This window comes from Scaptodrosophila lebanonensis, unplaced genomic scaffold (genome assembly GCF_003285725.1).
Source record: "Scaptodrosophila lebanonensis strain 11010-0011.00,11010-0021.00 unplaced genomic scaffold, SlebRS2 tig00000092-arrow-pilon, whole genome shotgun sequence".
Classification (NCBI taxonomy): Eukaryota; Metazoa; Arthropoda; class Insecta; order Diptera; family Drosophilidae; genus Scaptodrosophila; species Scaptodrosophila lebanonensis.
In genome coordinates, this window is record NW_022060566.1 from 5,390,315 (window position 1) to 5,411,040 (window position 20,726).

Consider the following 20,726-nt stretch of genomic DNA (forward strand, 5'->3'; position numbering starts at 1 on the left):
CTCTCACACAAGCATTATTCTCACTCTCATTTATGTATGTATATGTATTATATAGTATGTTGCATCTTGTATATTGTTGTTTATTTTGTTGCTATTGCATATATATAACTGTATAAATGTGTGTGTGTGTGTGTGTGTGTGTGTGTGTGTGTGTGTACGTGTATGTGTGCTTGGTGGCTACTTAAAACATAAACTTAGTATAACAAGCAAAAAATAAATTAAAATAGGCATTTGTTTAATAATAGCAGTAATTGCGAATAATAGTAAACAAACAATGTTTTCTATATTATTCCTAAAATAGCTGTGTGTATGTATATATATATATATATGCGTGTGGGTGTGTGTGTATACAAAATGCACAGCAACCTATTGTAAATATATATATATATATGCATATGTGTGTGTATGTGTGTTCCACACTTAAATTAGTTTGGTTTTTGTGTAACTGTTTTAGTTGAAGTTCTTGTAAATATTGTTGTTGTTGTTATCATTATCGTTGCTCCTTCTTCCTTCCGCGGCGTTGCATGCGGTTGTGGTGGTGTGGTTCGTTTGCTTGATTTACTTGACAAAGGCCTCGGGTGGTATTTTATTCTCTTTGAAGAGCTGATCGAACACAAAGGCGGCGCGGCTATAATCCCAATTCGTTTCCTCCAGACATCTGCGGAAATGAATAACGAATAATGGAATTATTATGTAATAATAATAATAAATTGTCATTTTCTCTGAACAATGATTTTCTAAATGCTTTTCTATGTCTTTTAAATGAAAAGGTAAGGCTTTACACAAAACTATTTAGACGTTCAAGGACGAAAATAATTTGCTCCTCCCTCACACCTCCTTAGTTGAACTTTAAACCAAATATTACTTACTTGCGACTCCAGTCGAAATTCATTCGACTTTGCGCGCTCATCGTCTGAATCATTTGCATTTTGGTGACCTCATCTGGCGGTGCGCCCGTGCCAGGATTCGCCATGGCAGCGGTTGTTGTTGCTGGCGCCTGTGGTTGAGGTGGTTGTGGTGGCGGCAATATGCTGGCGCCACGGGATTGCGGCTGCAGGCGGCCTTGCAGCGAGGTGCTGGGCATATTTGTTGCAGAACTGATCGGGGCTGGGGTGTGCTGCGACCGTTTGAACTCCCGCATCTGTTCGGTTGTGGCGGTCGTTATGAAAATCACTTCGTTGCGAATGCAGAAACCGTTATTCTGCGGCACCACCACAAACGTGCGCATAAAGTAGCGCAACTCGTAGGCCTGCATCGATGCCGCTATAGTGCTGCTGGCACTAGCGCTCAACTCCTTGAACAGACCGCTGACCGTAAATACAATCATTTGGGGCTGTGAAGAGAGCAGAGAAGGTTCGAGAGATATTAATTTATTTTGAACGACAAACTTTTTGCCTGTTTGACCATACAGCTGCAGTCTATCTTCAGTCTAATAGTTTCTAATATTAATTGAATTTGTAAAATTTTCTAGTTCTGTGAATTCCTGTGATATAAAGGATATATTATGCCATAATTGATTTACATTTATAAAACTGTGTACTTATGCTGACTGTCAAATACTGAGCAACCAATTGGGTGAAAAGCGAGCTTAACATTTTTATGGTTTCAATAAACTTGCAACATTTTATTTCAATATTGTGCTTAACAAATTTTTTTTTTCTGATTAAAAAGTAACCAATTTCAGCTAGAACTGATTAGTATTATTGCTGTTTAAATGTATCCCGCTACTTACATTGTAAATGGTTAGATCGACGGTGAAGGTGCGTCGCTCATGCGATGTGCGCGGCCACTCATCCAATGCTGACACGCAGGCCAACCTTCCAGTTTTTAGATTACGCGTGCGCTGATCTTCGCGATCATTAACCATGCGACGCAAATTACGATTGAACTTCCAGAACTTATCCAATCTGCAAATGTGGCGAAGTATGACAATTAATGACAAGTCATTTGAAAAATGGGGAAAGAGCAGAGCGCGTTGTGTACTCACCTGCCCGCCTGGCTGGCCGAGGGCATTGATATTGAGAGCATCGCCTGCTCATGATATGCATCCAAGAGGGGCTGGCGATTATTCGAATCGAATATATTGAAGTATTGATCCAAAAACTGACGCACTACTTCAGCGCCAGCGCTGTCGGATAGATACGAGGCCTTATTCGGTGGCAGGGAAGTTGATTCCTGTAGATCGAAGTCGATTTGTGGGGGTAAAGTCTCGCCATCCTATATACAAAGGGGGTTGCACATATATGTATAAGAAACTGGAGGTAATGGAGGAGCTAGCGATCTATTTAAACACACATACCAATTTGGTGACCTTGGGGAATTTGCGTCGTACTTCGCTGTAAATAGTGTGAGGTGAATTGTTGAATTTGTCCATTTTGTTATATGCGATGAAATTGTACGCCAAAAGATGTTAATATGACAAAAGAGACAATTAGAGAATATCACTTAGAGGAAAAATAATATTTTCAAATATTGTTGTTTGATTCTCGTGCCGTTCGATTTTCAAACTTGTTCACATTTGTTTCACTCACAAAATATTTGAAATGTGTCTTTTAAAGCAGCGCTCTCTTGATGTAACAAAAACGTTCACAAATTTTTTAATAAATTCACATCTGAGCAAGCAAAGGTAGTCGTCTTCGTTTTAAGACCGAACTTTGCGGCTTCTGGGGCTCTGAATTAACCTTTTTTGTAGAGCAGAATATTTGGGCAGCGTTTGGGGTTTTTTGTTGTATTTCTTTTTTTACCCACTTTTAATATTTTTTCTTTTTTCTTTTGTTTTTCTCGTTTTCCTTTTGTTTTTTTGTTTTTTCTTCTTATTCATTTTTTCATGTTTTTTTTTTAAGTTCACCGCCAAGCTGCATGCAACAACACAAAAGCTCGCTGCTACGTCACGTCAAAAGTCGCACAGTGCAGTTTGTTTGTCGTCTCGTTTGTCTCTCTCTCTCACACTTTTCTTTAAGCATTTTATAGCAAAGATAACGCTTTAAACGACCCAACAACAAAGACAACAACAACAACGCCGCTTCCACTACGGCTGCCACATCGTCCCTTCAGTAATGCACGTTAGAGCGTTGGGGCTAATGCCGACAGGCCTCGGCGGTTCCGTCATAAATCATATATATGCATATATTATATACAAATATATATGTATGTGTGTGTGGGGGTATGTGGTGGGTAGTTGAGTGGTCGGTTTGGTGGTTTCGCGATTCTCTTGCAGTACCGTTTTGTCGTGTTTTGCATTCAGGGTGTGGTGGGTGGGTGGGTGTTGGTTTGCTGTTTGGTGCGGCTGTCGTTTTGAGGTTATGTACGTAGTGCCTGCGGCGCATGCGCACCCAACTTAACGCCATACAACGAAGTTTGTAACGGGCATAACACAACAACAACAACACAGCGCTGTACGTAACATAGTTAGACATAATCAGACGAGCCCCAAAAAAGGCGACTCGCCGACAACAGATGCGCGTGAGTGTGTGTGCGTGAGCGCGCGTGTGTGTGCTTTTGGGTGGGCGTTTTAACCATCGAACGAATTTATCAATTAATTGCTTGCATGAGAGACGTCCTCATATTATTGGTCTGTCTGTTTATATGTCTGGTCAGATCAGTTCAGTTGGGCTTTACATTTGTTTGCAGCATTTGGCCTTATTTTTTCTTCTTTTTTTTCTTTTTTTTTTTTTATTTTTTTATTATTTTCTTTGCTTTTTGAGTTTTTTTTTCCACTGTTAAAAATTCTGCAACACTTTAAATTTGCCGTACAATTTGGCAAATGATGTGGTGTTTATAATTTTTCTCACTTCGCTGCCTTTGCTTGCTAAAATGGCTTTTCTTCTTCGAACCCGACAACGCTCTTCCATTTAAACGAACTGACTATGAAGAACAAATTTAAAGAATTCAACTGGCAACGAGAGGCCCAACAACAGCAACAAAAACAACAAGACCATCACAAAATTAAATGAACAATACAAAATTATTGAACTGAACGTCATCATATCGTCGGACAATTGATTTGGACTTTGTGTTTTAACCAAATAGAGGAGCCCATTCCCATGCCCATTTCCCATCATGGCTGTGGGCTCATGGGTCAGGCGATGCTGTTGCTGGCGATGGTGACGGCGGCAGCGGCAGCGGCAGAGAGCGGCGGCGGCGTATTTCCCACGACGTCGTGTGTCCCGCGTCCGCATATATATAGAAGTCACTGTCACTGCACCCCCCCGATATAAGGGGCTGCAAATTATATTATAGTATACCTGACAAACTGCTGCGTATCCTTGTAGCGTGAACGGAATGGGTTGTTGCGCAAGACCAGCTCGACAATCGGCAAGTTCCGAAAGACCAATAGATGTGTCAGGGAATGGATCTGAAAAAAAGAGTTAAGGACTCACTGAATTACAAACACTGACCTAATGCTCATGATCGTATTGGTTTTGCTTCTAATATTTTGGTTTGGATTTCGTCTTATCTTAAAAATAGGACCCAGAGAGTATTGCTCAGATCGGATATCTCTCAACCTGTTCGTGTTACTTCGGGTGTACCTCAAGGTAGTCATCTTGGCCCATTGTTATTCACTCTTATCATAAATGACCTTCCTTCTATTCTGTCATATCCTCACATACTGATTTATGCTGATGATGTGAAGCTCATCCTATCATATAACGATCCACTTTTCCACAATCGTTTGCAGGATGATCTGAACTGCATGCAGAAATGGTGCTTGGTTAACCACCTGCACCTTAACTGCTCTAAATGAATGTCCTAATTTATGTCCTTTTGTCGTTCCACACCTTATCTTGTCACCTATACGATTGACAATGAATTATTGCAACGTATATCTACTGTCGAAGAGCTTGGAGTTCTGTGTGATTCAAAATTGAACTTCAGAGTCTTTATATTTCTTATATCATAAACAAGGATAAGGGCGTTCTTGGATTCATTAAACGTTGGTCCAAAGAATTTGATGATCCCTATACCACTAAACTACTGTTGACGCCTCTGACCACACTTGGTATTGCAATTTGATTAGATTAGATAAGAAGGAGTTCTTAGGCTTTTCTGGTTTATAGGATGCTTTTTATAATTTTTATATATTTTCCTCCTATGTCGACAGTCAATGTTTGTTGACATAAATAAGTAAATAAATAAATGATCAGTATAAGCTCCGCATTGCTTTCATAACAAAATATAAAATATATATAAAAGAGAGAAGCAATTCAAACTAAATATTTTGAATAGCGCTTTAAAACAAACTATATTGAATTTACAAACAGAGCTTACGGGAAATCGTTGCATTCTACAAGTATTCTCGTTAAATTGTCGTAATGGTGATACTTGTATAACTATAAATTCGAAATATGTTATTTAGCTTACCTTATTGTCGCCCAAATAGAGAATCTTCAGACTCGGCAAGCGTTTCTCTATGCCCTTGAATGTGTGGACGGTGGCCAAGCAGTTGTCATTCAAATTGATGGCCTCCAGATCGGGTATATTCTCATATACAATTTCCAATGCGACTATCATCACATTGGCTCGAAACAGAGGGCAAAAGGTTTCCTTAAGATCGGGATCGGCATGGAAGCGTGACAGATCCAAGGCCTTCGTTTGTGCATTATAGCGCTTTGCCATAACCACCTTCATGCGCTCCTTGAATGCATCGTCGATATTCACATGCGGTATACCGCTACAGACGCGTGGCATTAGCCGAAATCCGTCCGAGAGCTGGGCATGTCGTCCCAGCTGCTGTATTCGCTCAGCCAGCTCAAAGTCGTCCGTATAGAAGATGACATTGTTGCGCTCCTCGCGCCAATATTGCGGTATGAAAACATGTGGTGACATCGCAGCGAGCAGGGCCCGCAATATTTTCTCCTTCTCATAGGTCTGGCCATTATGTATCTGCAGAAATATGCAAAAAGAATGGATGAATTCAATAAATAATATACTTCACTTAACTAAGATAACTCTCATTAATTATAGTGCAAAATCTATTCGTTTCAAATAAACCCCAACTAGATTAATATTAAATAAACTTAAATATTAATAAACTATGGTTTTTTTTCAGATCAACGATCGATTGAAAGTTTGCCACATCTTGGTATATCAACTGATTACTCGATATTCCACAATGTGCTACAGTTAACTAAAGAAAGTCTAGCTAAGTGTTGGAGTATAATCTGATTCAGAAGAAAGTCTTCTTTCGCATGACACCAACAAACAAATCACGACTTTGTGGATAGGGTTTTTTCAGATCAAAGTATAAATCAACGATCGATTTAAAGTTTGCCACAGCTCGGTTTATCAATTGATTATTTCATTTCAATCTTCAATAAGTAATTCAATTAAATTCAATAAAGAATTCAATTTACCGATTTAGTCAACACTTTCCAATTTAAAAGTTTACTTCATTATATTCATTTTAGCTTTGTTTATCCACCAATATATTCCACATTACAATACAATATCTACTGATATATAGTTATTAAATTAATGCTGATTTTAAAAGATTTAAAAACTACACCCACTGTTGTTTTAGAAAGCTTTAATTTACTCGTTTTCAGAAGTATGCATTATTAGTTTCTTAAGTTTCTTATTCATTATGCCTACCTCGATAAGACACAAATACTCAGACTCTATAATGATACCAACATCTACACTCCATTTAAGTAGAACTTTTAAAGCCTACATGGTTATTCATATTTGTTAATTATGTTCTTAACTTTAAACTATATATTTTATTTTATATACATATGTACTTATAAATATATAGTCTATTGTTTTTTTATGCGCGCCCCATACTAACCCATCGTCATTATAATAATAAGAACTCCACTTATTTACATTCTATAGCATTTATTAAGGCTTCCCCCTTTATTGTTTTTGAAAGCGAAATTATTTACCATTAAGTCTTTAAACACAATTTTGCCCCACTTGCGAGTCGAGTTGCCCTCAATCCTTTCACTCAAGTTCCAGCGTTTTATGTCCAATACAGTATGCAATGAGATAATAACTCTCCCTCCTCATCTGCCTCCACGAAATACAAGTCTATATCACCCACCATTGTGGGCATAATTATATTCGAACCATCCCAGAGTTAGGTCACGCCCAAATTACGTGCGAAACATGGGCGCGTTTATTAGTCGTCTGTTCTACTTTTTACTTAAGCACTTTTTTCAACTTTATTTATTTTTTACGCTCGTATCGTTTGTTACGTTACTATTATTATTATTATTATTTATTCGTCTTCTGTCGCCCCATTTAGCGTGACAAATTACGTGCCGCAACAATAACAACAAGAACAGCAAGAAGAATCGCACACAAAATATTTCACTTGTTCCACAAATCCATACAAAATACAATTCTTCTGAATGCTGCTCATTTAAATCTGCGGGTTTTCGTCACGGCAGAACAACGCTTGTCGGTCTTTGTCTTTCAATTATTGGTGCGCTTATCTCTGTGTGTGACTGTATGATTTAATTACGACAATTTTGATAGCAGAAGTACTTCATACACTGGAAATATAATCAAATCACCTATCAGCCACACTCAACACAAACACACACTTTGGAATTTCCTCCTCTAGAAGTGCACACCATATGCGAAGTCTCTAGGGTCTTCAAATTGAGATAGTCATTGATCAAACACTCTGTATCTTTCAATTCTTTTCATGGTGCTGAAGAATTGAAGAACTTACACGCACCCACCCATCTATCTAACCCGACAGAACACATAACCCACATTCGCCCGCCCATGTTTGATCGTCTGCTTCGTTAATTACTGTAGATAGATAACCTAATTCACTTTTTTTTTGCGATAAATTATTATTTTATTGTTATGGGTATTAGTTTTTGTTTACTATTTAATATCAGGGAACGATATCTAAGCCCACCCACTCCACCATATGACAACAAATACCCGATGAAGCTGCTAATGTGGCCGGAATTTCCGCAAACAATCATCCCCAGGCCTGTAACAAAGATAACAATAGAACCTTATTTTTTCACTCTTTGTATACCCTTCAGTGCAGTGTGTTGTAAGTGTATATTGCTTTTGGTGTGAAATATGTTGAAAAAAAAGTTAAACCAAATTATGATTTGAGTATTAAAAATTATGAAAAGAAAACTCCACAAGATCGTTATTACTCGACCAGCGGTGAATGAATAATTGTATACTCATGCTCTATAGCTATAAAGATAATGTAAACTGATTCACTCTTTTGTTTTGCAAAGCAAATTTACCCAAAATTATCTACAAATGTATTCAACTTAAATTTAACAATTAATTGAATCATTGTACACTCACTCTCTAGAGGTATAAGAATGATTCACTGCGCCGTTTTGCAAGCGAATTTATTAAAAACTAATACAACCTTTTACCCTTTGGGTACAGGTTATATTTATTAAGAAATCACTTATATTCTTTAACATTTAAACGATAAATAGACTCCGATACTCGTCTAATCAGATTATGCATTAAGTCTGAAGATAATTATTGTTTAAATCAGCCACAAACATTTATTATGGCGTTTGCATTCATTTGCATGCACTTCTCTGAGCGATCGTAACAAAAACAATTCAGTCGTTGATCGATGCCGATGCCGATACCGACTGCGATGACGTCGATGGCAACGACGATTGACACACCCTTCGCTTGGCATGTGTGCGCAGTTAGCAGAGTAATCGGAATGTGGGGCAGTTAATGAAAGCAAAAACCCAAAAGTCGGCGCTCGGCCGGGAGCGGGATGTGGATACACGTACATCCATCCATGCGTACATGGAGAGGCCTAAGTTCGTAAGTACCCGTGCGAGGCGGGTTCGAGACATTCGCACAGTTTTCAAGCAAATTATTTAATATAATAAAAATACTGTTTTAATGATAATATTTTGGGATCAAACTCTAATCCGTCACGCTGATTCAAAATGTATATTGTTTCTGATAAAAAGATATTATAATAATGCAATAGTATTGTAAAAAAAAAAAAAAGGAACAGTTGAAAGACCTTTTCTGGTGCAGCAATGTTATGGAGCTGCCCTCGGGTGGCATTTTATTGGTATAAGTATGAATTGAATATTATACACAATGCGCTCTGGAGACATATTTCTGGGATTGATATGAGCGATGAAAACGACGCAAGTCTGCCGATGGCAGTTGCTGTTGACGTTGGCGTCGGCGTTGACGTTAACGCTGGCGTCAATGCGTCGACAGCGCTGTGAACTGTGTTTGGCCAACAAGCGCATGCCGGCAAATGTTGCGCGCCATTCGTTGACGGTCGCGTGAAGTAAAAACAACAAACACAAACGAACAACCCGAACCCCCAGCAAAAACCCCAAAATAGGCGAAACTCCTTGCTGCACCTACACACACCTACACACACACAGAAGTCGCCACTGAACCTTAATTTCCCAACACAGAACAAAAAAAAATAGCTTGAAATGGGTTGCTGCTGTTCTAAGGATTTGGATGATAAGCGCTCCTGGAGTCCGGATGAGGCGAAAAACGGCGTAAGTTTCCATTGTCAATTTATCGGAATTGGCTGTGAAATTAATTATTAGAGAGAGTTTCCTTATCTCTTACTATACAAATACATACATGTATACGAGCGCTTATATATAATTTTTTTTTTTAATTTGTCAGAGCACAACATCTACGATTATTGCGCAGCCCATGGACAATGAGGTGGGCGGAACGGGCGTGTTTACTTTAACTCGTACAACAACACAGGAGCAACAACAACAGACTAAAGTCGTTACAACAACAACAAATAACGACAATGCTGCCAACGAGCAGAACAACGAGTGAAGTGTTTGTTTTTTTGTTTTTGTTTTGAATATCTACCATAAAATACACATGCATGCATATACACATACATACATACTCGTGTATGTATAGATATACATATATGTATGTATATAAATATATATATAACTTTTTTTTTCTACATATGTACATAACTTTTTAAAACATGTGTGCTTGCCTTTCAAGAAGAAGATGAAGAAGAGAAACAGCAATGTATGTGCATCAGTGAGTGTGCGTGTGTGTGTGTGTGTGTGTGTGTGTGTGTGTCTGTGTGTGGGTGAATGCGAGTGTATGTGTGTGCGTGCGTGTTTACATTTTATTGAACAAGAAGAAAACAAATTAAACAAGAAGCTGTTGTTTATGTATAAAGCCAGTTACTAATAAATTGTTGAACCTTGCAAACGAAACGAAAACGCAACATGGCTTTTAAAAGCGGGTGGTGGGTGGGAGGTAGCGGAGTAGGTGCGGCCAACAAGCTGCTGAGTGCGTTTGCATTGTGCAGTTGACAAGCAATGCAAATAACAACAACTACAACAACAATAGAATCAACAAAATGTGACAACAGAAGCCCGTTTGACAGAAATAAAATAAAGTCCACTGTGCAGTGTGGGAACTGGGCGCCCAACCGACCGACCGACCCACCGACCATGATAAGAGAGTGCCGAGCTACACACACATGCACGCACACACACACACACACACACTCAAGCACTGCCACAGTCGCATTGCTTGCCGATGACATCAGAGCACAAACAATAAGAAGAACAATAACAGCGAGCTAAGAAGTTAACTTTGTCGGCGCCGAAACGGTGTATGCTTTACAAAAACATTGTTTCCTATAACTACGAGTACAGTTGTATGTCCTCGTCACATCGGACAATTTGAGCTCAGCTATAACTACCGAGACATAGAAATAAGTTGAACGTTAAAGTCGTGTGAGCCACCTTTTTTTCCCCCATACAACCCAAATAAACTTTGTGATACCAATGGTTCCTATGGCAGCTAAATATATGATATAGTCAACAGATTTTTATAAAAACTTCACAGTATGGTGTCTCACACTATAAATAACGCATACAATTCAAATTTGATTACGATACGGTCTGTAATAAACTTCATCTGCGTATAGATAACACAAGTCTACATACCAAGTTCGGTGATCCTAGCTGTTATGGTTCAATAGTTTTTGGTGTTCATACGGACGAACGAATAGGCAGACGGACGAACAGAAGGACGGATCTATTTCTATATCGACTCATCTAAGCATCAGATCTTATCAGATAGCAGCTTCTTGGATATTTTTGCTCAAACATTAATTAATTAATTAAATAATTAATCTTTAAACTTCCGTACAGTTTTGGAATAATTATTCGAAGTATCAAACTGATTCTTGCTTAGAATTCTTTACATGTTCCTTTTAAGAGTTTCGTACTCTTCACATAACCCATAAATTATATTATATGGGTATTTATAAATTGTATGGTAATAGATAATTAATTATAATTACCCGACTTCGCAATGTATATAAATAATCATGAGCAGCATGATAAAAACAATAAATCTAGTCAGGGTCAGTCGTCCGTCTGTCTGTATGAACTCCAAAATTTCAACAACGGCTATGTCCAAACTTGACCAAACTTTGTATGTAGACTCTGCTTATATTTATGCAACACGGGGTTATTTAATTATTTTTTTTCTATCAATGCATTAGCGCTTTTAAACTGTGGAAGGAGAGAAGGAGATATACCTCTACATGGTAATAGTCTATAATAATTCTTTATGAGTGTTGCAAACTCACACACCAAAAGCAATACAACTTTCAATGAAGGGTATAACAAGAACAGCCAATGCAATCACGGGAGCTCTAATCAGGGGAGAAAGAGAGTGAGAGTGTGATTGAGAGTGAAAGCATTGCCATTGCCGCCTGGCAAGCTCAAAAGATCGCACACAACAGGAAGCGCCAATTGGGTTTATTCAGACACGCATATGTATATATGTATTTGATTTGGAGTTAACTTACTCATAAATATGTACCTGTGTGCGTGTGTGTTTATGGACTTGTGGGTGGTTGAGTGAGTCACCTTTTCAGCAAAGAAAGAAAAACAACAATTTTTTGGCGCATGACTTACCGTAACGATCACATCATTATTCTGACTAAGGCAGCAATATTTGCTAGATGATCCAGATGGGAGAAGTGCCCTTTCATATACATATATAGTATGTATGTATGTACATAAATATATATAGATTTTTTTTTTTTTTTTTGATTCGAAATGTGTGCAGGTGGTACGAGTATGGGTTTGTATGTGAAACGAAAACTGACGCTTTTTTTTTGAGAAATTCTTAACGAGAATGGAATGCTAGCGACGTTTAGAACCGACTCTTAGAACTGTTAAATTTTATAAATTTAAATAAATTGAATGCAAATAATATTTAGAACCTACTGATTAAACGTTTTACGATCAAATATTTTCAAATGTTGAGAAGAGATTAAAAGAAGATCTACCATTCCCAATGAAAAAATGAAATTGTTCTCGAATTCAAAATTTTAGTATGTATTTGAAGTGGGCTTTAAAACAATAGTTTATCCTCAGCCCAAAAGATAAGACCGAGGAAGCTAAAATGTGATCACGTTTTAATGCATAGTAAGGTTTTGGAAATAATGCAAGACCCAAAGGGTTCCTCAGACTTTGGAGAGCCTAGACGAGTATCTTCATTTTGTTTTATTATCTTCATTTCATAAGTATGGCGACTTAGCTCGAAACGCCTTTTCCCCCTTTCCAATGTTTAATAGCTCGATATCCCATTTATAGTGCGAAATCTCGAGCTAATTAATGAAGGAAACGCCACATCCATGAATCAATATGCATTTATATTTAATATTAAAAACAAATCAATAACTACGATTGTGCATTTTTTTTTTTTTCAAAATTCCGCTCTAATTTAAAGTGCTTACGAAATCTTTGAAAATATAAATATATCAGTTAGAATCTAGGCAGTAAAAAGCCTAATTACCACATTTAGTGAAAATGGACGAATACGGGTTTATCGACACGACTCATTATTCATATCTAGAATATTTATTGTATGGGGATTACCACTCGTTTGTGTGTCACATACACCTGACAGTTTCCATAACAATAAAAAGCGTTTGTAGTCATTTTAAACTATTGAGTAATACATTTTAATGTATTATTCAACGCAGTTTGCAAAACCGTCTGAACGCTTGCATATGGATAAGAAAGCCTTCAAGAAGGGCCAAGGGATTCAAGGAACTCCTTTATAGTGTTGTGAAGGATGATCAAAATGGAGTTGAAGTAGAAAAATTATATTCTTTTCTAAAACAGAATTATTGAATGCATTCAATATGTACATTTTTGTTTATCTACTTTATAAACTGACTTGTGTCTAGTTTCAATTAATACTACTACTTTATTTAATTTAGATTTTACAAAATCTGTCTCTCTTAGAAAGCAAAACAAATCAAACATTAGGAATGCAATTTTGACTTCATTTCATTTTGTGGATTTTATTCGTAGCCATAGCTCTTGATTATTAAAATCGAAGCGCAAAAGTATGCTACAAAAAGCTTTGTTCTTTTGCGTTTTGTAGAGCGGCTCTCCGGCGTTAGTGGAGACACGAACAGATTTTTGGTTGCACTTCGATGGAAATAACGTCACATATTTGAAAATAAGCAACAAAAAAAAGAAGAAAAAATGCTTGTTATTAAGATTCGTGAATTGGAGGCCAAGTGGTCGTGTCTATTATTGTTGTCCACACGTCACACTACTCTTCTGACTACCAAGAAATTATGAATTGTAATAAAAACCAAAACGAAAATAACTGTAATATTAGATAAGATTGCAAGGCCGATTGTTTTGGAGATTAGGTAAGAACAGGGCGACTCATGTGATGCCAAAAAAACACAAGATATGGACTCTCGGGTGTGTGTGGAATTGAATGCAAATAACAACATAAAAAAGAACTGCGACAACAGCGACAACAGAACCAGAACAATAGCAAAGGGGAAGGATAAGAAGAAGCATAAAATGAATATGCAAAACAATTAAAGAAAATGCAAATGCATGGCATGGAGGGCATAAGAACGACCGGCTGTTTGGATTTCTGGAACTGCAGATAAAAACAATTTCAAATCAAATTGAATGAAAAGAGCGACAAGCAGCGCAAATGAAAACAACAACAATAACAAGAGCAGTACGTTCCATCATTGAAAGCAAAAGCTAACTAAAAACAACAACAAAATTGTAGCGCGCACCCGAAGCAAACGCAGGGTACCCCACACCCCAGCCCCACCCCCAACCCACTCCCTCGCCGGCAGACAAGCCATGTGTGTGGTGTCCACGATCGTTTAGCTGACGCTTCAGTGTAGACCCAGCCCGCGCCAGTCGTCCAACGCGTCTGCACCGGAGAACAACGGAAAGCGAATAACCAAGGAGTATTACGAAGATCATAATATTAATTATAATTAAAATGGATAGCCGCTTTAAAACTATGATTATTTGGCTGGCGCTTCTGCACACCACCCTAGCCATGACCAATGATCAGCTGCTCTCACTGGAATCCGTAGATCAGTCGCCCGCAGGATCGGAGCAGCTGCCATTCGAGTCGCCGCACATCGCAAAAATAGCACCCAAGACCGCCGCAGAAGAGGAGGAAGCTGGAGGTGGAGAGGGAGAACGAGTCGTCGATATACAGACTTTTGTGCAGGAACTAAGGAGTGCCGGTGTACAGACGGCTGAACGGAGAGATCTGGAAACGCTCGGCTACCGGGAACTAACACGTCTATTGGGCCTCTTGCATCTGACCCAAGAACGCAGTTACTATACGGCAGGGGAGCGAAGCAGAGCAGCTAAGGCCGATAAGGCCGAACAATAGCCACACACACACACTCATACGCCCTATGTAGAGACCGGACAACAACAACAACAACAGTAATGGCACTTAATGAATCGGCCAAATATATTTGATAAGAGGGCGATGGCGGATCAACGCCATTAACATTTCTGGGGGGCGGTAACCCTTTGAATGCGTCATACCCAGATATTTGGAACCTGCAAATGAGACTCTTGCAGATCTATTTTCGTTTCATCTTCCACTATGTCTGCACGCATACATAAATATATACATATGTGTGTGTATCTATATAATCTGTGCGTGTGTGCATATAAATATCTTATCTTTAGCAGCGCCAGATAGTTCCTACATTAATGTTATGCCAATTAAAGACATAAAAGCTGTTGCGAAACCTACAACATGACTGGGCAAGTAAAGTAAGTTCGAATAATATCGTGTTTTTTTCCATTAGTTGCTTCCTGAGAATGTTTATATATCGTATTGGAATTGACGTATAAATTTCCATAATTGTATGTCTGGCGTGATATACTTGTACTAGTGTTTTTAATGGACTTTATGTAAATTGTTTAATTAACAATTCAAATACTCTATATCTTTATATTTTTTTTTTATTATATATGTGTATATATCTATAGATTTCAAATAAATAAATCAGCCATAAATATGTGTGTTTATAAACATAGAAATGGTTTCAATTGAAATAAAACACATAGAGATAAATGAAATAATTCCATTTCCTTTTTTTCTCTGTGGTTCTTTTATGGAGGTCAAAATTTGCATTAATTCCTTAGGCGCGAAGATGTTGGTTTCAAAAGATACAGTTGAGGCGGTCTTGTTAAGTACTTATCTTCAGATGAAGAAGTACCAACGATCTTAATTAACATTTTTTATAAGGCTTAGTAGAATCAAAAGAAAATATTAAAAAGTTCGTGAAGTCAAGAGATTTGAAGAGTCAATGTAGGCTCGTTTCCGAGATCCAAGCGTTCATTCAGACGGACAAAACAGATGGATATGGCTATAAAGATTTGTCTTATCAAACATACATATATATTTTAAGGGGTCGGAGGTTCTTCGTTCGGTTTCAGGGACAATAAACTCGTGTTACTGAGAGAGTGCGCACACCAAGTGTGGTTAATGGGGGCTTAGCCGTTTCTGAAATCCGAGTATTCATACAGGCAGACGCACATATATACTATATATAAACATCATATATACTATATATAACGTATATCCTATATTTTTGGCCCAGTTTTCGAACAATATGATAATGAGTGGCGTAGCGAGCGCTTTTTGGTTTCGATCTTGCCTGTAGAAACTATTATATGCACATTTATTAAGTAAAAACTGATTATAATGCGGCCTATTTATATAAATCAGTTTGAAGGCTGGATAACTACGTTACATCATTGTGGGACTTGGTGCGTTGTTGGTCTGGTTCCTGTTCCTGTTCTATTACTGATACATCAATGCCACCGTTCTCGGAGCTGGTGCTGGTGACCACCAGTTGTGGCATTTGACGTCGTCGTAGGCGATTCGCAATGGGCGGCACAAAGAGATCGTGCTTGATAAGCGTACATTGGGCATCGTGGTAGATGCGTCTGTTGTCATCCCACTTGAGCCACGTACAGCAGTACGAGAAGAGCCAGCCGCACAGAAAGGAGATGAGGAAGCCCAGAACTGCGTACCACATATAGCTAATGCGATATAAATAAAAGTATTGTTCGGATTCGGGTTCTGCTTTTGAATTGTTGTCGCTAGTCCTCCGTAAGATGTCTATGAGGTAGCTGCGATCGACGGGACAACCAGATGTAGACATGTCCAAACTGGGTATGGGCGGCTTGGGCTGTCCGAAGCCAATCCAAAAGGAAAACACCAGCGATACCAGCATGCCAGCAACAGCGCCCTTTTCGTTTGCCGACGTCACGTACATGCCCAGCGTAAAGAGTCCCAAAAGCGGGCCGCCAACAATGCCGAAGATGGAGAGCGCTGCTTGCAACAGACCGCCAATGGAGCCAGCCAGGAAGGCTAGGCCAACGCAAATTGCGCCATAGAAAATGGACAACAGCTTGGAGTACCACAGCGTCTGGCGATCACTAAGTTGGCGACCAGCGGCGCAGCCCACCAACGGTTTCAGATAGTCCTCCAGGGTGACGGCGGCCAGAGAGCTGATGGCTGAAGAAATTGTCGAGAGGCTGGCGCAGAAAATGCCCGATACAAAGAGTCCCGACAAGCCCGCATATTCGCCCATTGTATCGACGACAAACAGCGGCATCACCTGGTCCCGCGAGGACACGCGACCCCCTAGCACGGGATCGCAATCGCGATAATACCAATAAATGCACAGACCGGACAAGCAAGTGCTTATACTGAGCAGACACAGGATGGGCAGACACCACCAAAGGGCGACCTGTGCCTCGCGTAGACTTCTAACGGAGAGCAAACGTTGGACCTGCGTCTGGTTCACGCCATAGATAGACAAGTAGGTGGCAAGACCTCCAATAATTTGGGTAAACCAAGTATGTCTAACCGTTGGATCCACACGAAAATCACTGAAATTGATGCGACCGTGTGCTTGCGCAGTTTCCCAAATGGTGTCCAAGCCATGAGCCTTGATGGCCGCACAGATGATTACACTGAAGACGGCTACAAACATGAGCACCGATTGATATATATCCGTTACCAGAACTGCTTTCATGCCACCCAACGTAGAGTAGAAGGTACAGACCACGCCGACTATGATAATGGAGAAGATCTGATTGAGTCCCGTTACTGCCTCCAGCGCTAAGGCGGGCGCATACACCACAATTCCCATATAGAGTGTCATTTGTAGTGTAAAGGCTATCGATGCTGCAAGGCGCGCCACATAGCCGAAACGTAACTCCAAATATTCATAAACACTGGCTGTCTTTAGGCGATAAAAGACCGGCAATATAAGATAGGCGGCAATTGGTGTGCCCACAATATAAGATATATTAATGATCACAAACATGGTGCCATACTGATAGTTCTCCATGGAGACGCCCAGAATAGTGACGGCAGACATAAAGCTGGCCATTAAACTGAAAGCCACAGGAGTTACACTCATAGAACGGCCGGCCAATAAATATTCTCGGGTCGTACTTTGTTTGCTGCCCGCGAAGCGATAATAGATGCCTATCAGTATAGAGATGATGAGCACTACGGCCAGTATGGTGTAATCCCACGCGCCCAGAGAGGCCATTTTGTTCTCGGTCCTTCTGATTCAGTTTTGGGGTATGCCAGACGACGTGTTTAATCGACAACTAATCTCTACAAAAAGAGTAAATATAACCTCACAGACCGATAACTGATAAGCGCGATAAGCCACAACAATTGGCCCAGTCCGTACCGATTTTGCCCGTTGGCTCTCGAGATTCTGCCTTTGATTCCTAAAGCCGATTGCACGGGCGTCTTCAACGTTTGCCGGCCGTCAATGAAATGCCAACAATATAGCATAGCAAATATTTTAACCTAAAGCGATTTAATTGCTCGGTACCCGGCATAAGACAGCACAGCAGAGAGCGGGAATGGGAAAGGGGAGTGGGAGGGATGAAAAGATAAAGCCATAACAACACTTGGCCACATGCTGGCCAGCTTAGTCACAGTTGTGATGCCGCCAAGAGCAGGAATGAGCGAAAAAAAACGATGATTTTCGATACCCTTTAAGCAATTTGATAAATGGCATATATTTTTGTTTGGAAAAATATATTCACAAATATGCCTTTAGGGACTATTTCTATCAACTAACTATAAAGAGGATGTGAAAATATTACGCAAAAAAGGAATAAAGGAAATAAAATGATGTTCGAGAAACCTGAGATATATTTACAAAATGTTCCTATATTCCAAAATACCTATTCTTTCAATTTGATATTATAACTACAGGAACTTGATATTTCCATTATTATATTTGTCAATTATATTAATCTATGATAATTTGGATGAGACAGTTGTTGATTTCAGCACGTTAGGAGGAGACTTACTATATAGAAGACATGGTAATATTGCTCCAAAAACATTAAAGAGTAGGGCACACAATTATATAAACTACCCTCTCAAAAATCTGATAAAATATGGAGAACTAAAAAAATGCATATGTTTCGGGAACCCTTTTTTTAATTTCTTCCAAATAATGTGCTTCACCATTTATTAACTATGATGATCAACGGGATTTTAAATACGTCATTAACTACAGTTTTCAAGCATAGGATCATGTAGCAAATGCGCAAACTATAGCAGACACAAACTATATAATACACCTGAGAACAATACCCGAATAACATTAACAAGGTTAAACATATGAACTTCGGCGTGTTGGCGATAGCGCAAGTTTTTTCCGAGTTGTTTGTTTTCCGAACTTTACGATTGCGAATTAATTAATAAACACAACGCCGGGATGCCGACACCATCCAACCAGTCCGCACATGGGACGTAATCATGAAACCTGTTATTATATTTGTATTTGCTTTTAGGCAGAAAATAAGACTGTCTGTAGATTTTGTATAGATGTGCCATATACGAATGTAAGTATAGTCGTAAGTGCGTGCGTTGGAAAAGTAACCAAATAGCGGTACTTGTGTATGAATTAAAATAGACACTAATTATATCAAAATACCAGAATGAACAAGCTGGTACAGTCAATCTGGCTGCTGTTGATAATTGAAGTAGAGGACTTACCGTCACTTGATACCATCCATAAACATTGGGCACTAGCTTGCCAAATTTACCACGCGGTATCGGTGAGCCTCGACGGCGTGAACTTTGTCGACCCTAGCAATTGAAATAGTAGCATTTTTTTAGGTGTGTTAAATGTGTAGCCACTAGCCACTTACCTTCAGTGGATTTGTGATATCACCCATGTCATCGTCATCATCCCAACGATGCACTGCATCTAAGCCAATGCGTATATTACCGTCACCCTGTTTGGACGGCTTGAAGCTGACACGTCGCTTGTTGCGATCCTTGCGGCGCAGGTGATCTTCCACTTCTGCAAAATGCACAACGTGCGTATTTAGAAATATACGTATTGAGCAAAAAAAAGCCATTACTAACCATCAAAGTCTTTGGCCAGCGAGGAATAGCGAGATCCGAGGCCACCATTATTACCATTGCCAGTGCCACCATTATAACGAGAACCACCGCTACCGCCTCCGCGCTTCGGCATGGTTCTCGTTGGTAAATTAAGTGAAAAAAAAAACTTAACTAAAAACTAGGCAGCTATAAATTGTGTGACTCAATACACGCGAGCGCCAGTCGCAAATGTTGTGTATTTGTTGTTATTTTTGTTGTGGCGAAATTCGCATATAATTTGTGTAATATATGCGCAGCCTGTGGGCAGAAATTATAGCACTGAAACACGTTTCAAAGTATAGATAATACAGCAAATGTGATTGCAGATCGTATTTAATGTTTTTTAAGGCTATCGTCTTCTTAATATTATGCGTTTACACCAAAAATCACAAAATTTTTACAATCCTTTCCCCACGTTTGACACCCAAAGCAAGTAATGCAACGTTCAGTCTAGTGATGTAAATTACCATCGATGTATCGGTCAACATCGATGAATTCCGATGTGTTGTAAAGACTTGCTGTATATTATATCTCTTTTTGTTTTGCAGAATATAAAGGTATTCTATTTGTAAAAGTAAAGACAAAAGTAGTCAACTTACATTTAAAAAAAATGGGATGCCTTAGTGATACAAGAGTAGACAAATAATTGGTGCTTTATAACAAATGCATATGTGTAATTTCAAAATATTTATAAATTCGACCTCAATATCAAAGTTTCCACCCAATGTAATTCATTTGCTTTATTCGCCATTTTTAATTATAAACCAAAGGAAATAAATAAATATTGCTCTTATTTTGATATATAATGCCCCAAACACATGTTATGGTATATATATATATATTGTATATATAAATGTTCTCAGTTCGACTTACATCACTAGTTCAGTGCGCAATAACGAGCCAATCAATTTTGCTGCACTACTTGAAGTGCAACATTTCGAACTGTACGGCAACCCTAGTACTAATGCGAACTAAATAACAAA

General features: G+C 38.9%; 4 protein-coding genes across 4 annotated transcripts; 2 read left to right on the forward strand and 2 right to left on the reverse strand.

Annotated features, from left to right (window-relative positions):
• Positions 1–218: 218 nt before the first annotated feature.
• Positions 219–20,144, reverse strand: LOC115627418 (nuclear RNA export factor 1). The gene is made up of 10 exons (XM_030523088.1): positions 19,726–20,144; positions 19,506–19,660; positions 19,351–19,443; positions 5,362–5,883; positions 4,245–4,354; positions 2,300–2,336; positions 1,988–2,217; positions 1,733–1,907; positions 870–1,333; positions 219–658 (listed from the first exon to the last, which is right to left on the reverse strand). Exons 1-10 carry the CDS (start codon positions 19,835–19,837, stop codon positions 559–561), a joined length of 1,998 nt encoding a protein of 665 aa, XP_030378948.1. The 5' UTR covers positions 19,838–20,144; the 3' UTR covers positions 219–558.
• On the forward strand, positions 9,254–10,193 carry LOC115627422. Its single transcript, XM_030523091.1, has 2 exons — positions 9,254–9,485; positions 9,619–10,193. Exons 1-2 carry the CDS (start codon positions 9,417–9,419, stop codon positions 9,781–9,783), a joined length of 234 nt encoding a protein of 77 aa, XP_030378951.1. The 5' UTR covers positions 9,254–9,416; the 3' UTR covers positions 9,784–10,193.
• LOC115627420 lies at positions 14,166–15,245 on the forward strand. Its single transcript, XM_030523090.1, has one exon. The coding sequence runs from the start codon at positions 14,272–14,274 to the stop codon at positions 14,674–14,676; it is 405 nt and encodes a 134-aa protein (XP_030378950.1). The 5' UTR covers positions 14,166–14,271; the 3' UTR covers positions 14,677–15,245.
• LOC115627419 (putative sodium-dependent multivitamin transporter) lies at positions 15,943–18,107 on the reverse strand. Its single transcript, XM_030523089.1, has 2 exons — positions 18,023–18,107; positions 15,943–17,943 (listed from the first exon to the last, which is right to left on the reverse strand). The coding sequence occupies exon 2, from the start codon at positions 17,873–17,875 to the stop codon at positions 16,049–16,051; it is 1,827 nt and encodes a 608-aa protein (XP_030378949.1). The 5' UTR covers positions 17,876–17,943; positions 18,023–18,107; the 3' UTR covers positions 15,943–16,048.
• Positions 20,145–20,726: the final 582 nt, after the last annotated feature.

Bases quoted from the DNA above. Each gene is read 5' to 3' on its own strand.
- LOC115627419 (XM_030523089.1), bottom strand. From the start codon at position 17,875: ATGGCCTCTCTGGGCGCGTGGGATTACACCATACTGGCCGTAGTGCTC.
- LOC115627418 (XM_030523088.1), bottom strand. From the start codon at position 19,837: ATGCCGAAGCGCGGAGGCGGTAGCGGTGGTTCTCGTTATAATGGTGGC. The intron at 5,884-19,350 runs GTAAGTCCTCTA...ATATTTCTGCAG, and splicing joins ATGGATGGTATCAAGTGACG to ATACATAATGGCCAGACCTA. The intron at 4,355-5,361 runs GTAAGCTAAATA...TCTTTTTTTCAG, and splicing joins TCTATTTGGGCGACAATAAG to ATCCATTCCCTGACACATCT.
- LOC115627422 (XM_030523091.1), top strand. From the start codon at position 9,417: ATGGGTTGCTGCTGTTCTAAGGATTTGGATGATAAGCGCTCCTGGAGT. The intron at 9,486-9,618 runs GTAAGTTTCCAT...TTAATTTGTCAG, and splicing joins CGGATGAGGCGAAAAACGGC to AGCACAACATCTACGATTAT.
- LOC115627420 (XM_030523090.1), top strand. From the start codon at position 14,272: ATGGATAGCCGCTTTAAAACTATGATTATTTGGCTGGCGCTTCTGCAC.